The 18,124-nt window shown below is 30.2% G+C and overlaps 2 protein-coding genes across 4 annotated transcripts; both read left to right on the forward strand.

The window, feature by feature from the left end:
- Positions 1-3: 3 nt before the first annotated feature.
- LOC115891160 (N(4)-(Beta-N-acetylglucosaminyl)-L-asparaginase-like) lies at positions 4-5,861 on the forward strand. Of its 3 annotated transcripts, none has more exons than XM_030911564.1 (7): positions 4-137; positions 423-543; positions 619-772; positions 2,645-2,870; positions 3,833-4,053; positions 4,464-4,571; positions 5,536-5,861. In XM_030911564.1, exons 2-7 carry the CDS (start codon positions 426-428, stop codon positions 5,765-5,767), a joined length of 1,059 nt encoding a protein of 352 aa, XP_030767424.1. In that variant the 5' UTR covers positions 4-137; positions 423-425; the 3' UTR covers positions 5,768-5,861. The 3 variants fall into 3 exon arrangements, with proteins under 3 accessions (XP_030767424.1, XP_030767427.1, XP_030767425.1); XM_030911567.1 differs by lacking the exon at positions 4-137 and adding an exon at positions 169-363; XM_030911565.1 differs by lacking the exon at positions 4-137 and adding an exon at positions 172-371.
- Positions 5,862-9,510: 3,649 nt separating this feature from the next.
- LOC115891166 (pyridoxine/pyridoxamine 5'-phosphate oxidase-like) lies at positions 9,511-17,363 on the forward strand. Its single transcript, XM_030911572.1, has 5 exons — positions 9,511-9,529; positions 11,594-11,696; positions 11,758-11,835; positions 13,871-14,076; positions 17,188-17,363. The coding sequence occupies exons 2-5, from the start codon at positions 11,619-11,621 to the stop codon at positions 17,312-17,314; spliced, it is 489 nt and encodes a 162-aa protein (XP_030767432.1). The 5' UTR covers positions 9,511-9,529; positions 11,594-11,618; the 3' UTR covers positions 17,315-17,363.
- The last annotated feature ends 761 nt before the right edge of the window (positions 17,364-18,124 follow it).

Genomic DNA, 18,124 nt, shown 5'->3' on the forward strand with positions numbered 1-18,124 from the left:
GTTAGGTATGTTGTTTACATTTTAATGTCATTTTATTGGTTTATGAAAAAAAGGCCTGAGACTCTGAGACTGCAACAATTGTTTTCTGTTTAAAGTTCGTAATTATGCATTTAGACTAATTTCAATTTTTTAAAGAGGTATGTACTTTAATTTTTCATAATCTTCAAAAAATGATCTCCAAGACTGTGAAGTAAGGTTAATTTAAAAATCGAAAAAAATTGTAAATATGATATCGCTAATTAATGAACTGAAGTGGATTTTAAAAGTAGATTATTATATCTTCCTATATATTTTAAATTAAAAATTAAGGACATGATATGTATCAGATAATAGCAGATATTTTTGTACCGATATTTTATATAGGTAAATAGGTAGGACCAGGTAGGGCTTGATTTTATTATTTATTATTATTTTCATTTTAGTAAATGAATATTCAGTTTTCTAATATGTTAATAGTGCTAATACTATCGTGCGTAGTGTACACCAGTGCTGTGAATCCTTTGGTTATTAATACCTGGGCCTTCACAGAATCTACTAAAAATGGTAAGTGACTGTATACTGTATAGTTATCTTTTTTTTTTTATAGTATTATCTATTTTATATGTATTTAAATTTTAGCGTTTACAACATTAAAAAGTACATCGGATCCCGTTAGTGCACTAGAAGAAGGATGTAGAACATGTCAAACTCTTCAGTGTGATTTTACTGTAGGATATGGAGGTAGTCCAGATGAAAATGGGGAATCGACTTTAGATGCTATAATATTTGATGGGTAACTCCTGTACATATGTATAAATACCGTTTTTATATTTTAAAATACAGTTTTTATAATCATTTTATTGATGCAAAGTGATTAAAATTGTTTTATGAACAAGTGGGTTTTGAATGATGATAAATAAACAATTCTTATAAGTCAGTAATTCTTACTAATCATTGAATAAAAATCCTAAGGATGGTTTCTAATATATGCCATAATAGACAGTTAAAACACGGCCGAAGACGTAGACGTAAACGTATCGCAGTTTGCGCAGTGAGAAACAAAACACAAATACAGGAGTGAGAAATTCACTTGCGTTTACGGTACATGATTCGTATCTTTACGTGTCTTTACGTACGTACAAAACGCAAACGTATCGAGCCGAGAGGGTTCGATTTCACCCGATTAATGCCACTTCACCCGATTAATACAAATTCAAATCGACAAACATCTGTCTTAATACCTGGCTCTCTAATCTTAGCTAGTTATTAGTAGTTATTTGAGATATTTTAGAAATGTTTGACCTTGTGGAACAGGAAAGGCGCCTATTTTAATATAATAAATTAATAATTTGTACACATTTTAAGTTTTTAAGGGTGGGTACTTCCAATAATATAATTCCCAGTAATGTTTTTTTTATCCTTCAATAAATACTTTTATAAATTTGATGTAAAATCAATAGATTAAAATATTAAAAAGTACCGATTACGTTACGTAACGTCAAAATACTTACTTTAAAGCATAATTGCTTCATAATAAAATTTTAAATATTTTTTTCTCAAAAACGGTTAATGTTAGGCATAGAGTGTTTAACATCAATATTTATAGAATTTTACAGATAATTTAAGTATGTAATAAAAAATAAGGGCACCCATTTAAAATAAGAAAGTTGCTGTGAACTTTCGGTATTTCCGGAAGTGCCGCCATATTGAAAATATTTTTAATCGATAGATCTCGTTGTAAAACAATGATGTGCAAAAAATCTCCGATCTAGATATGGTGGTTCTCTAGAAGCTTCTAATGCACGCTCAGTCTGGGACACCCTGTATACCCTAGATGATATCAATGATACCAAAAAACGAAAAAGAACCATAGAATTTGGATGAAAGAACTAAAATATTGCACAACGAAGCTCAACATACACATACACTACACAACGCGTTGCGCAGAGTTCTGTTGCACAAAAGAATTCAAACATTCTTGAAACTTATCAAACAATTGCGCAACGCGTCAAACGTTACCATACATTGGCAGCTCGTTGCGCAACCGCCTGTGTTGCGCAACGTTGCGTTGCACAACTGATTCAGCGGTCCATACACTATCAAACAAGTTGCGCAACAAAGCTTCAAAATTGCTTCACCCATGCACTTAGTAAAATTTTGATCAAACTTTTTATTAAAAGTTGTGCATTGTTTGAGAAACAATCATGTCCTCAATTGCCATTGCGTCAATTATTATCATATATACCCTAGATGATGTCGATGATACCAAAAAACGAAAAAGAAAACAAAGAATTTAAATGAAAGAACTAAAATATTGCACAACGAAGCGCAACACACACATACACTACACAACGCGTTGCGCAAACAGTCCTGTTGCACAAAAGAATTCAAACATTCTTGAAACTCATCAAACAATTGCGCAACGCATCAAACACTACCATACATTGGCAACTCGTTGCGCAACGGCCTGCGTTGCGCAATTTGTTTGATAATGTATGGGCCCCTTAAGTTTCTACCGTTACATACCCTGAGATACGTATACGTATTGTGCCATGCTTTAGCTGTCTAATATTTGATGGACATCTTTATGTTTAAAAATACACAATAATTGTGTATTTTTAAACATAAACTAGAGCATAGAACTTTAAACATAAACTATTCATAGAAATACAATGAATATGGGTGCTGTTGGTGGTATGCGAAAAGTCAAAGACGCTATTGGTGTGGCTAGAAAAGTTCTGGAAAATACTGAGCATTCGTTTTTGGTCGGAGAATTAGCTGGCCAGTTTGCTAATAAAATGGGATTTCCTCTCGAGTCTTTGGAAACAAATTATTCACAAGGATTGTATGAAACCTGGAAAGAAAATAATTGTCAGCCTAACTTTTGGACAGTAAGTATGATATTTATAATAACCTAAAGTGTTATAGAGAATTGTTTTTTTGTCTAATGATTGGTTTATGCTGCCGATCTTAACCCTAGCACTAACATTAGTCCTAATCACAAGAATATGCTTCCAACCATATCGATGGTAACATACTATTTAATTTGAGCATGCTTGAAACTAGGGTGTTTAAGATTTTTTTAGAACTTATTTATTGACTCTGTAATCGTAGATAAAGGGAATAAATTTAGATTGGAATGCCCGTCAAAATTTTAGGTTGCGAAATTGTTTTGGGTCGCGACCATTGTACGCGATCTGGCGCTGCTATAGCGGTTGCTAAGAACAACCGCAAACAAACACATAAATAATTCTCTTGTCCTTATCTCTTGTCAAAGTCAGAATCTTCAAAAATTATAAAATCTTTCAAAATCTAAACCGCTTTCATTGAAAAAATTCCGAAAAGTGTTTAAAGCGTCCATTTTCAAAGTAATTATTGCTATCTTGTGAGTTTAATTTAAGTTTTATTTACTCAAATCCGTGATAATTGTGAAAAAGTGGCATTAAAAACTTAAAAAGCTGAACTGTGCTCTGAACTGTGAACTGTGTTTCCAATGTTTCATAGGTATTTCATACTTACCCTTATATAAAATAAAGTTTCTTGTATGCAACACACTGTATTTTATTTATAAAATTAAAAGAAAATAATAATAAATTTGAATAAATAATATTTGCCGATATAATTCCGGAAAAAGCCGAATCGCTCCGAAATTTTCAAAAGCTTTAGGTCGCGACCGTTGCAAGAATAGCGCCAAATAGTGTTTACATTGTCCTTATGGGCACTTTCCAATCTAAACTTGTTTCATTTATCTATGTCTGTAATCAATATTTATAGAATATAGTACGAATTGGGTATGATCATGCTAATATGGTCTTAAAAATACTTTAGAAGTTAAATTTTGCAGTTTTTGTAGAACGTCCTTCCTGATCCTACCAAAAATTGTGGACCATATACTCCCACCGAAGAGAAACAGTGTATTAAATCAGATCCTATATTAACAAATGAAATATCTAAAGATTGTGATAGTAAATTTAACACTGGCAATCACGACACAATTGGCATGCTTGTGATTGGGCAGGATGGTCATATAGTTGCTGGGACTTCAACTAATGGAGCCAATCACAAAATTCCTGGGTAATTTAATTATGACGGTTAAATATTTTAAATAAAATGTGTTCTAAATAATGGACTTATATACTGTATTATCGAAAAAAAAACGGCGTCAAAGATGACTGGGGGAAGAATCGATGATAAGTCAATCTCTAGACGTAGTAAAAATTGACATAAAACTTGTCAAAATTGAATTTTAAACTACGCCATTTAAAAATCATTTTTACTCAATACAGCAATAAATTACAACTTTCTTAAGGCCAATTGGTAGTAAGCCCCATTAAAAAATAAAGACAAGTACGGACCAAGTAAATGACGTCTAGGGCTTGTCCTCGTCAAAATTATCATCGATTGTCATTCCCCAGCCGTCTTTGACGCCGTTTTTTTTTTGATCGTATGGTAGTATGCTATAATAAAAAAGTTTTCCCTACCAGGAGGGTAGGCGATTCCCCTATTCCAGGTGCTGGAGCCTACGCCGATAGTGAAGTAGGCGCTGCTGCAGGGACAGGCGACGGTGACGTAATGATGAGATTTCTACCAAGGTAATTAAGAAAATTAAATACCCTTATTTGATGCAATTTTTCTGTATTTTATAAACATGCATTGTATGAGAATACCTATTATACCGTGCTGGCAACTGTTACTTTTTGGTCGGTATTTACATGTGTGGAAGTAAATCGCATAGGGATCTTATTAGGTCGGAGTGAGAGAAATGCGACGGTGTGCTGTTGCGGCGTTGCCGGTACGCCTTTCCCTATGAAGTAAAGTAAAATCAGGATCGCAAAATCGCTTATTTTTAAACGACTTTTTCGAAAAGATAACTAGATAAAATCATTAGATATGCTTTTGAGTATCTGAAATGGAATTATAAAGATATCGTTAAGGTGTCGTTGTTAAAATTTAAACCGCCCCCATTGAAAATATACCGAAAAGTGTTTAAAGCGTCCATTTTCAAAGTAATTATTGCTATCTTGTGAGTTTAATTTAAATTTTATTTACTCAAACCCGTGATAATTGTGAAAAAAAGGCATTAAAAACTTAAAAAGCTGTGTGAACTGTGAACTGCAAAAACCATCGTGGATCGTGGCATAACGTCGGTTTCCAATGTTTCATCGGTATTTCATACATGTCCTTATATAAAATAAAGTTTCTTATAGACATTGTATTTTGTTTAAAAAATTAAAAGAAAGTAATAATAAATTTGAATAAAAAATATTTTGCGCAATAATTCCGGAAAAAGCCGAACCGCTCCGAAATTATCAAAAGCTTTCGAGAGCGACCGTTGCGTTGGTTGTAAGAATAATATAATAACGTCCTTATGGGCACTTTCCAATCTAAACTTGTTTCTTTTATCTCTATGTTATAGTATTTCCGTCAATTACTACAATCATCATTACAACTTTTTGCAAGTCATATTATAGAAAAAAATGCATTTTTTGAACTAAAAAAATATATTTTTAAAAACAACGCCGTGTAATATTGAATTTACTTTTTTCCTTTTACCAGTTTTCTAGCAGTTGAACAAATGCGATCAGGTGTTACTCCAGAAGCAGCTGCTCAGGAAGCAATCAGTAGAATTGCCAAAAAATATCCGTCGTTTTTTGGAGGAGTAATAGCCGTGAATAAAGATGGCGTAATAGGTGCTGCGTGTAATGGAATGGAGAAGTTTCCTTTTTCTGTGATGAATGACACGATTGACGCTCCTATTGTTAACTATGTCAATTGTACAAATCCATAAAATTATGAGGAACACTAAAGAAAATTGTAAAATTGCCATAATAGAAAAAAAATCGAAGTTCTCGGTTTTTAATTAATATATATTTTTCATTACATCGTGGTGATTTTTTTTTCAATGTTTAGCCAAAAAAAATGTATCCTTTGAAAGCTTATTTTGCAATTGCCTTTTAAAAGAAACAGAGTCTGTCCAATGAGAGGATATTATGACCGTGACAGTTGTGTCTGTCATTTTAAATTACAGGTAAATTGCATTTTCTGTCATTTTTTGGATGCCGTCTGTCCAAACAACGAGTTAGATTTTAGTTCTTCCGCATCGCTAGACGGCGCAAAAGACATTAAAGTACAGGTTTCTAGTTTATACAGGAGTCTTAAATAACTGCAAATATTTTCAGTACTGGTTGATTTCGATAAAAGAAACATATTTTCTCTTTATTGTTTTTCAAATAAGTCCAAAATAACCGAGTTGTTTTACTTTGAAAATTTCCAAAAAATCAAATTTTTCAAAATATTATATTAAATTAAAAATTTTTATATTTTTTTTCCCAAAAATACTTCATAGACGTGTTTTTGGGATCCAAATATACTACACCTCAAATATTTGCACTTATTTAATACTCACCCTGTATACGAAGATGACATGACAGCCGTCTAGGTCATGTCTAGCTGTCAAAATGTTGGTGATCCGTCAGGTTTAATAATTTTAAATCATTATTTAAAAAATTAATAATTCAGATTTTCCTGATTTGTGTGGAAGTTTTGTGGTTTGTGTTTTTTAGTTTGTGCATTTTGATATTTACATGCGATCATCATTTTTGTGTTAGATACTAAACTTTTTTATTTTAAAGTGTTGTTTAATATTTATTTAATATAAGTATATATTCGTGTGGTTTAATATAAATAAAAGTACAACTGAATAATTTACTTGCCTATGAAAAGATAATTCGGGGTCCTTTATATTAGAACTTCCACACAACCAAACACTTTCTAGTCATTTTTACGAGTATTTATAAAGTCCAATGAAAAAAAAATAGAACTATAGTTGCACAAACGTATAATTAACTTTCCACTGAACACACTTGCATCCTTCTAAGTTCTTCTATATAAAAGCCATAGGTAAAAGAGTATTTAATAACATCTTCAAAATAAAAAACGCAAAAATAACGGTTCTACACCATGGAAATATGATTATGACAAGATTATGACAACATGATGACAATGATAGTTCGTTGCCATAACGATATAAATTTGTACTTTTTAAATTGTATAAAATTGTGATTATTTTGGAAATACGTGCAATTTTTAATCCGCATGCGCAAAGTAAGGTTCTCGGGGAAAAGACGAATCTATTGAACGTTTCATAAGTGCAATAAAGAAGGTTTGAAAATGGCATGTCATGATTTTGGAGACATAAAGTGCTAATCGTATCGCGTTTATGCATCCACGTATCTATGTATGATCTAGGATTAAATGCAACATACATTAAAGCTTAGATTAAGAATATTACATGCGTTTTAAACCAAGATCATATATACTTACGTGGAGAAGTCAACGCCATAAGTTTAGCCACAAAGTTTAGCATTAAAAAATATGTCTCCAACATCACGACCAAAGATCACGACATGCCATTTTCATACCTTCTTTATTGCACTTATGAAACGTTCAATAGGTTTATTTTTCCTAAGGTTTTTACCGAGGACCTTATTTTTGCGCATGCGTATTTAAAAGTTGCACGTATTTCCAAAATAATCACAATTTTATACGGTTTGGAAAGTACAAATCAGAGGTACAAATTATACACTGTTATGGAAACCAACTTTTCATTGTCATCATATTGTCATAATCTTGTCATAATCTTGTCATAATCTTGTCATAATCTTGTCATAATCATATGTCATAATCTTATTTCCATTGTGTAACGACGCTTGTTTTTTGCGTTTTTTATTTTAAAAATTGTATTAATTACTCGTTTATCGACCGCTTTTATATAGCCAAGGATGCAAGTGAGTTCAGTGAGAAATTAATTTTAAGTTTATACAATTATATTTCTATTTTTTTTTGTTGGACTTTCTAAATACCCGTAAAAATGATTAGAAAGTGTTTGGTGTGTGGAAGTTCTAATATAAAGGTCCCTGAATTATCTTTTCATAGGCAAGTAAAGTATTCAGTTGTTCTTTTATGTATATTAAACCACATGGATACTTTTTGGATAGATTTCCTAAGGATATTGATATTCGTACGGAGTGGCTAAATGTATTTTTTATATAATTTAATTTTTGTGACAATAAACATTCAATTTATTGTTCAAATATATGCATTTTACCACAAAGCATCCCCCTTTAGAACTTCGTCTGTTATGTTAAGAAATGAAAGTAAATAATAAAGCGCCCCTCTAGTGTTTGTTCGCACGCTAAAAATTTAATTTATTGCCTGTATATATTTTTTAAATTTATATTTTTTTAATTGTAAAGTAATATATTACATTTAAATGGAATATATTACATAACAATTATGTCAGTTACAGGATTACAAGTGTCAGTTATTGATTAAAATTTCAATATATGTATATTTGTCGTAGGCAGAGAATAGGGTCGTAGGTATGAAAAAAGTAAAATATAAAATGGACAAACGCTTACTTACATTGCAATAAAACTTCCACTTTTCGTTTTGCAATCCAAACGCAATTATTTCTATTTCACAAATAAAAATATCCGACAACACTAAAATCACTGAAACTCACGCGGCTGACAACGAAAACTGAAAAATATAACGGCACTTTTTGTTTTGGACCTGCATATCAACATAACGCTGTACCATTATGTTTTTGTTTTTGAAATAATATAAAATATCTAATTACAACTTGTAAATTTTAATATTTTAACATGATTTTAACTATTTCTGACATTAACTAACTTTTTGTTATCAAGATGACATTTTAGACGGCAACTGACATATATGTCATAATATTTAAATTTTAAATATGTAAATATAATTTAAATTAATATAATGCAACTTTATACAAAGAAAACATTTATACATTCACAAAATACAACAAAGTATAATAATATAGTTTGAAAACAATGAATATCGAATTAAAATTAAAATAAAAATTAAAAAAGTTAAGCGCGACCCCTTGTGTTAAAATTAGATGATTAAATTTTCGCAATTTTTACACCATTTGATGACCGGTGGCGCCTCTAGTGTTTGTTCGGGCGGATGGTATTTTACTCCCGCTTATGGCCATTAAAGAAAAAGTTCTAAAGGGGGATGTTTTGTGCACTTTACAAATTAAATTTTTAAAATTAATGTTCAAATAAGGCGCGTGGAAGCTACGCCCTCGACAAGGATAGATAGAGTAGAAGAACCGCGTGTGCAACAAAAAAAGAAGATAAATGAATGATTGATGTTTGCATAGTGATTTACTTATGCACGTAAGTATAATGATCAAGGTTTTAAAGCGCGAATTTAAGAAAATTTAAAAATAAAACTGGCAACGTTCAAGTTGGAAATATGAAGTTTCTATATGACGTTTATATGACGTTATATGACGCTATATGACGTTCAAAAACCATATCTGTTTATTTCCAGTAATTAGTAAAATATACTACTCCATATATCAAGAGATTCGCAAGAATGGCGTCAGATCTCTCATACATTGACGTTCCCGAAAATTGCCAGCCCAATAAATTGTTTAAACAATGGGCTGACGATTATAAGACGAATACGCGTTCAGGAATGGTCTTTTTAACTTAGCCACATCATTCAAGTAGGTAAAAATGATTTTACTTTATATACCTACACCCGATGCTACAATCTTTATATTTATATTTAATATTCATTATACAGGGTTGTTCACCACATACGACACGAATATTAGCTAAACGATTAGATTTTTAGAAATTGTTAGTTTTGGATTCGTTGAAGGACTATTAGAGCTACAATTTAAAAATAAATTTACAAGATACAGAGTGTCCCAAATAAGTAAAAAAATATAGTTTTTTTAAATTGAACACCCTGTATATTATTCTATTTTTAGATCATACGATTGAAATAAAGATAAATTTGATTAAGGTTTATCACACTTAAACCTTACCGTTTTTGAAATATTTTCAATTTTGTGAAATTGCAATAAAAAAATTAAGGCCTCATTTCTTAAAGGGTATCAAAGTTTTTAATACTAAATATTTACTTAAGATTATTTATTGATCAGATATTGTGTTGCAATAATAAAAATAATACTACCTTATACAGAATGTCCAAAAATTTATATTAAATAATTACTAGATTTAAACGGCTGTAACTTGCTTAATTTAAATGGAACACCCTGTATATTTTACGTGAATTAGATGCACAATTTAATTTTCTATCAAATTGTATTAAACTATTTTTTACCTATCTCTACAAGTTTTCTTAGAAAATGCATTTTCTTATAATTTAGACCTCATTTATCACTATACCCATGGAATATTGACATTTTAGATTTTTTTAGAGCAACATGTAAAATTGTACATTTTATACAAAATGTACAAGTGGTAAAAATAATAATATTGCAAGCCCATTTGTTTACAAAAAAAAAGAAAACTATTTAAATCTTTGTAAAAGAGTATACCAATTAAATATACTAATGCGATATGGCTCATATAATAATAGTTTTAATTAATAAATTATTCAAAATAAATGTGGATTTGACTCAGAAATCAATATAATAATAAGTTAGGAAAATTAACGTCTCTGTTATAAATAAGCAATCGTCAAAAAATGAAATAAAATTTATAAGGTGTTACTTTTTACCACACTGTCTAATACATATTCAAAATTCAGTTTTTTTAGTATTTGGAGCAATTATTTTTAATCAACGTAAACAGTCAATGTAGTTTGAATAATACTTGTCATATTAATTGGTCCTCTTTAACAAAAAATATTAAACAGTTTTTTTTTATTATTTTTTAATGATATAAGCGTCCTATATCGACAATATTAATATCTGTACTCTTTGAGAATTTGTTACATCCTTAAGAATAACCTAAAATGTCAATATTCCATGAGTATAGTGATAAATGGGGTCTAAATTACAAGAAAATGCATTTTCTACGAAAATTTGAAGAGATAGGTAAAAAATGGTATAATACAATTTGATAGACAATTAAATTATGCATCTGATTTTCGTAAAATATATAGGATGTTCTATTTAAATTAAACAAGTTATTGCTGTTTAAAGCTAGTAATTATTTAATATAAATTTCTAGACATTCTGTATAAGGTAGTATTTTGTTTATTATTGCAACTCAGTATCTGATCAATAAATAAGCTTCAGTAAATATTTAATATTAAAAACTTTGATACCCTTGGAGAAATGAAGAAAAACAAATTTTTTACTGCAATTTCATAAAATTGAAAATATTTCAAAAGCGGTATGGTTTAAGGGTGATAAACTTTAATCAAATTTACCTTTATTTCAATCGTAGAATCTAAAAGTAGAATAATATACAGGGCGTTCCACTTTACTTATTTGGGACACTCTGTATCTTGTTAAAATATTTTTAAATTGTAGCTCTAATAGTCCTTCAACGAACCCAAAATTTACAATTTGTAAAAATCTAATCGTTTAGCTACAATACTCTGTGTCGTATATGGTGAACAACCCTGTATAGACATCCAGATCACAAAACTAGATATACATGTTACATATACCGACTGGAAAAACAGTTAACAATAATTCATTCTGTATATTTAGTTACATCATTTTTTGTAAAATTGTTGGTCAACTTTCAAACTAGCCAGGCATCTATTTTAGCCGTAACATATATAAAAATGTAAGTTTATCTTTTAGAAATGGAGATGTGTCTAACAGAACTATGACGCTCCAAGAGATTTCTGATGACGGGGGTATAATTTTTTATACGTATTTGAATAGCTTGAAGGCAAAACAGATAGTAAGTGGAACTTGAAACACTTATTTTTATACATCTATCAGTTCATAATTAAATTTTGTAGGAAGAAAATCCTCAAGTTTCTGTAAGTTTTTTGTTTTTATATACAAATGAAACATCTAATAAGAAAATAACACAACAGGTATGTATTTATACACTGCAACCTTTTAAATCGGAAGAGGGTTGCCTTTTATACAGGGTGGTCCGATCTGTATTCCGGAAACTTCGGCAGCATATTCTGCAGATAAAAATAAGTAAAAAAGTTCGTATAAATGTATGTCCTAAAATGCTTGGTTTCGGAGATCAGGGTGCAGAAATTTCATTTTTATTTCGATTTTTTCCAAATAATTTATGAAGTAACATTGGATAAAATTGGTGTATGCAGGGTGTATGGGAGTTTTTTGACATGAGGAATTTGATTTTCATGTCAATATGACTCCTATATCTAGGGACTTTAACTCCTATTTGTAAGGGGCGCCACCTACATGTTATTTCATCGGTGCCGGTATTACCCGTAACATAAACAGGGTGAGTTTTCTACGATGTTCTTTATGGGTATCTCGGAAACTACTGAAGATAGAGAGTCGGTTAAATGGGGAAAGAATTGCAGTTTTGTGGGGTCATAAATATGCACCTTTCAGATTTTTGAAAAAGTTCATGGTTTACTAGATATTCCGAAAAAAAAAACAATTTTTGGCTATTTTAAAAATGGCCCCCAATTCCATTATAATACATTTTAGACAAAAAAGTTTTCAGATAAAAGTTGTAGATAATCACATCCTTAATAGGATTGTATTCTCCGCTTTTTTCTAAAGCCTGTAGTTTTTGATATATGACACAAACTTATGTTTTTTTTAAATGGAAACCATAGTTGGCCATGACTTCATAAAAAGCGCCATTTTTTAAGCTTTTCAGCGATATAAGCTATAATATGGGTTTTTCTAAAAATTGCTGAGTTATAGCAAATTCTTATAATTTTTAAACATTTTCACTTAGTTAGCCATGGAAACAAGTTCAATCGTCTTTGCTCTCAGAAATGTCACACTGTAAAATCCAAACTTTGTAAATTATAATAACCAAAAATTGTAAATATGAATTGTTCAAATGAAGAAAAGCGTGTATGATTATTGGTTCAACTTTCCTTCCCGTACATTTTCGAGGATACGTTACATATGCTTTTTAGAGAACGAGTTTCAAGACATGTTAGAAAAGTTAAATTTAGCGACTCGCGCATCAATAGTGTGGTTCCAACATGACTCATTATGACACTCCCCCCATAATGAAAGAAATGTTAAAAATTATTTATATCATAATTATTCAAACTCAGGGATAGGAAGGGTTGGACTAATTGCATGGACCTCCTCGATCACCTGACCTATCCATTTTAGATTTTATGCGGTATATTTTTTGAACATTTTCTAAAATAATTTAAAGTGTATGTAGAGATATTATTTTTTTAAGTTTTAGTTTGTGTAACGCAAATTGTAAAGAACCGTTTAATAAAATATTAGTTAGTTTTTATAAGTCAATTAGTCTTTTTATAAGTTATAAATTATAATAATGAAATAAATAACAGAATAAGAATACCATACCAACTAAGTGAAATTAGCGAAGAAAGATAATAATTAGCTATAACTCAGTAATTTTTCGAAAGAAACATGTTCTAGCTTATATCGCTGAAAAGCTTAAAAATGGCGCTTTTTATGAAGTCATGGCCAACTATGGTTTCCATTTAAAATACATAAACAAACATAAGTTTGTGTCATATGTCAAAAATGAGAGGCTTTAGAAAAAAACGGAGAACACAATCTGATTAAGGATGTGATTATCTACAATTTTTATCTGAAAACTTTTTGTCTAAAATAGATTATAATGGAATTAGGGACCATTTTTAAAATAGCCTAAATTTGTTTTTTTCGAAATATCTAGTAAGCCATGAACTTTTTCAAAAATCCGAAAGGTGCATATTTATGACCCCACAAAACTGCAATTATTCTTTCTCCATTTAACTGACTCTCTATCTCCAGTAGTTTCCGAGATACCCATAGAGAATATCGTAGAAAACTCACCCTGTATATTTTTGTTGTAGTTGTAATAATATTTGACAAGGATTTAAAATAAATTATGAAATGCTGATTGACTTTTAGGTAAATCTGTGACTGTCACATTCGTTTTAGGTTCGAATGAAGGGCCGTATAGAGACCATGCGCACGTGTTGCAACGCAAAAATCTTCGAAAAACAACCGCTGTACGCTAAAATTCGAACTGTTATTATTGCAGAACAGGGTGTACCAGTGGCTTGGGAAGAGCTAAAGAAGAAACATGACCGTGTATTGGCTAAAGTAAATAAAGGAGAGATGGAATTCAAAGTGCCTAAACAATTGTAAGTAGAACTACAAACTTACAAACAAAAATAGGCAATCTAAAAAACCCAAATTCTAGAAAATTCGAAAAAATTCTGAAACTTAATAATTGATTATGAAAAAAAAACAAGAATACACATAAACAACGAAATACCAAAAATCTTTAGAAAAATAATGAAAAAAATCACGCAAAATCGATTGTCGTCTACCGGGTGCGTCTCAAAAGTGGCTCACCCCTATAACTTTTTTATTTCTTCAGATAAAAAAACCAGATTTGGTATGTTAGTGTAGTGGCTCACCCCTATAATTTTTTTATTTCTTCAGATAAAAAAACGAGATTTGGTATGTTAGTATATCACATAAATTAGAATTGATTGACGTATTCAATTGTTTTTGGTCACTTCCTGTTTCACCGGAAATGACTACAACTTTTGATTTTTAAATGGCACTCTCGGTATTTTTTTACTTTATTCGATAGAAAACGACACTCTGAATCGAACGACATATCATATGTCAACTTTTGACATATTCGCTCGAAAACAAATTGTATTTTAAATTTCGATCTAGAGTGCCATGCCAAAACACTCATTTTTAATCAAGGAGCCTTGGAAAAATAGATTTGATCGTATAATGTTTTTGGTGTCTTATCCTAGCCGGTTAAAAGAGTTAAAAGATGCCTAAATCGTATTGTTAATCATATTATATCTCAATTTTTTTCAAATGGAACTAGGGTGGCTCATTAGCATATTTGGAAAAAGCATTTTTTTACCAATAATTTCATACTACACACTTGGTATTTCGAGTCAAATTGTCGTTATGAACTGCAGGTTGCCAATTTCAAATAAACCAAAGAATATACCTAGCTAGAAAAAGAATGGACTCTGCCATACTGAAAAATGGTCCTACAGAAGTGGCGCCATCTATTGAGTAGGGCTTGTTTTAAATGGATCGAAGCGCGGGCTTTTTAAATGAGCGTATTTATTGAATTTTACTCTAAAATAATTAAATTTGATTATTAATCTTATTTTTTTATACAAATTCAACAATACTAATAACAAGTATCGTTGAGAAGTGTAAAAAATAAGATTTAACAGTATAATTTATACAATTATTAAATAAAATTAAAGCCAAACATGTGTAAATATTATTTATTATTTAAAATTTTTATTTATAAGTCAAATATTTAAACATCGTTTATTATAATAAAACAAGACCAACGTAATACACCCAAAGTTTTGTAAATGAAGTAAATATAAATAGGTACTTAAATGATGGCAAAAATAAAAGACTTACATTATATTTTTAGGGCCACAAACAAAAGGAATTGTCTAATTAAAACACATATAACAAATTATAGTGTGAAAAACGTTTTGATAATCATTTGATAATATTATGATTGGCGCTATGACCATTGCCTGGAAACTTATAGGGTGAAATTTTGATAAAATAATTTAGTACTCACTAAAAACACGGTATGTCGCTAGTGGTAGGAAAAATAAGTTTTAGAGGTTACTAGTTTATTTGGTTGCCTGTGATATGTATATACAGGGTGTTTCCTAATTAATCTAAAAAATAAAAAATCGTTAGAAAACGGTTTAAGGCGGGCTCTTAATAAGTATATTTATTTTTTCTCGACAACCGTTTGATGAACAAGAAAAACTCAAAAGATCAATTTTGTTGAAAAAGGATAGCCAGTCAAGAAAAAAATATATTTTCTTTAAAAAAGCAGTAGTGTACCATTTACGTTAAGCAAAATAACGATTTTTTTTTAATTTTTAACACCCTGTAGATCAGAAATAAAGTACTTTAGACCCAATGGTTATATAAAAATTGTTTTAAGAAAACATGAGGAATCACACCACAATTTTTTAGACTAATTAGAAAACACGTACCCTGTATATTGTCAACTTGACAATGATTGTTAATAAATCAAAAAATACCTTATCCGTTAAAAAAGCCCGATTTCGTAGGAAAAATTTTGGTTTTTATTGAATTTGGGCCTGCGTCTGCAAATACCCGGTATATTTTTTAATATTCTATCTATCTAAATTTTAAATATCATAGTCAGAAATAGTTTTATTATTTATTAACTGTAAAAATGGTATACTTATAAGTTTTATCAAATATTGTGATTTACTTTCTACCTTGTAGTCAAAATTTATATTTAATAAACTGTATATATATATATATATATATATATATATATATATATATATATATATATATATATATATATATATATATATATATATATATAATTAATAAATACTAATATATCAGTGTAACTTTAAAACTAAATCCTTTGAAATCAAATATAAACATAAAAAATATTTACAGCAGAAAAGGCGAAGGCGCTGGGTTAAACGTAGTCTCTACTAAGAACACGGAGGGGCGCTTTGACCCAAAATTTTACTATTAAGTTTCATATCTATCTTAATAGAAGATTATTTTCTTTTATCTATGGCTATGACAACGACAATATTTTTTGAGAATTTGACAATAGTATGACAATGGCCGTTGGAAACTATGGAAACTACAAAAAAATACTGATTTAACGCCATCTGGCAATAAGTAGTAGCAACGTCTTAACCAAAAAATTAATTGTACTACCACCTAGCGCCTGAGGCTGGAACTATTTTATTTGAAATTTTCGTGGAAACGGTGGAACCGCTTTTGCAATTTCACTTTCCCGCCCCTGAAATAAACCATATGCGAAAATGTCAAAAGTTGACATATGATATGTCATTCTATTCAGATTGTTATTTTCCATTGAATAAAGTAAAAAAATACCGAGGGTGCTATTTAAAAATCAAAAGTTGTAGTCATTTCCGGTGAAACCGGAGGTGACCGAAAACAATTGAATATGTTAATTAATCCTAATTTATGTTAGTATATAACATACCAAATCCGTCAGCCTTTCGATTAGCCGCCCCCGCTTTCAGCCCCGGGATCACGCCGGTACACATGACTATTTCATAATGGCTACAGAAATGGATACTTCACAAGAAAAATTAGCCATGTAACGATGATAAGGTTTTTTATGTAGCCAGCTGTTAAACTATAAATCAAATCAAATTTTTACCGATAACGGATTGATCTTCGTTAGTGCAAATGTTTTTTTTTATTTTCAGTGTTTTATACAAAATTATACCTGCAAGGTACGATTTCTACTACTTCAATGAGAACGAAATTGGAGACAGGATATTTTTTTCCAAATCCGAAGATGATAAGTGGGATCATGGTCACCTTACTGCCTAATATTGTTTTTCAAACAGATCGACGAGTAACATGTTTTTTTAACAGTTCAGTATAGTATACTAATGATTTATGAAAATACTTAGATTATGTTAATAAATGAAAATAAGTTAGTTTGTCAAAAATAGTTTTTTTTGTAGAATTTTAAAATACGACGCTGCAAAAGGTAATTTTTTGCATTTTTAATATCTCTTCTGGTACTTTACAACAGAGCTTTGTAGATCCTCATGATAAATCGGTTTTTGGTAATACAGGGTGGCGCCTCTCATACGCCGCGGAAGCTCCAAGGAGAATGACAGTTTGTATTGAAGTAAAATTTTGTGAGCATATGTAGGTAAACTCGGAGCACTTTTTAAAAATATAGAGAGTTCTACAGGCTGTCCCCAAAAAAGTTACATATCAAAGTTGTGTTTTTTGTAACGGAACACCCTATATATTAATTGATTTTTGGATTCTAGAAATAAAAAATAAAGGTAAGTTTTATTAAGGAAGCATGTGCCTAAAATATAAAGGTTTTACATACTTCACATTTTGTGAAAATGAAGAACAATTTTTAAATTTCAATAAAAGCTACCTAAATTGGAATTTACCCGGTATAGCATAATATTTAGTTAAAATGACTATTGTACCTTAAATAAAATTAAAACTTGACCTAAAAAGTTATACAGGGCGAGACAAAATTAATATTGAACATTGGTCTCCTTTAAAAGCAAGTTACTCTTTTATTTTAAATGGAACACCCAGTATATTATTCCAGTGTTCAATAGGGAATTCATATATCTTCAAAATATTATTAAGGTGGCCTACCCCTCA

This window comes from Sitophilus oryzae, unplaced genomic scaffold (genome assembly GCF_002938485.1).
Source record: "Sitophilus oryzae breed Bouriz unplaced genomic scaffold, Soryzae_2.0 scaffold_969_pilon_pilon, whole genome shotgun sequence".
NCBI lineage: Eukaryota > Metazoa > Arthropoda > Insecta > Coleoptera > Curculionidae > Sitophilus > Sitophilus oryzae.

Bases quoted from the DNA above. Each gene is read 5' to 3' on its own strand.
- LOC115891160 (XM_030911564.1), top strand. From the start codon at position 426: ATGAATATTCAGTTTTCTAATATGTTAATAGTGCTAATACTATCGTGC. The intron at 2,871-3,832 runs GTAAGTATGATA...CAGTTTTTGTAG, and splicing joins GTCAGCCTAACTTTTGGACA to AACGTCCTTCCTGATCCTAC. The intron at 4,572-5,535 runs GTAATTAAGAAA...TCCTTTTACCAG, and splicing joins ATGATGAGATTTCTACCAAG to TTTTCTAGCAGTTGAACAAA.
- LOC115891166 (XM_030911572.1), top strand. From the start codon at position 11,619: ATGACGCTCCAAGAGATTTCTGATGACGGGGGTATAATTTTTTATACG. The intron at 11,697-11,757 runs GTAAGTGGAACT...TAAATTTTGTAG, and splicing joins GCTTGAAGGCAAAACAGATA to GAAGAAAATCCTCAAGTTTC. The intron at 11,836-13,870 runs GTATGTATTTAT...CATTCGTTTTAG, and splicing joins ATAAGAAAATAACACAACAG to GTTCGAATGAAGGGCCGTAT.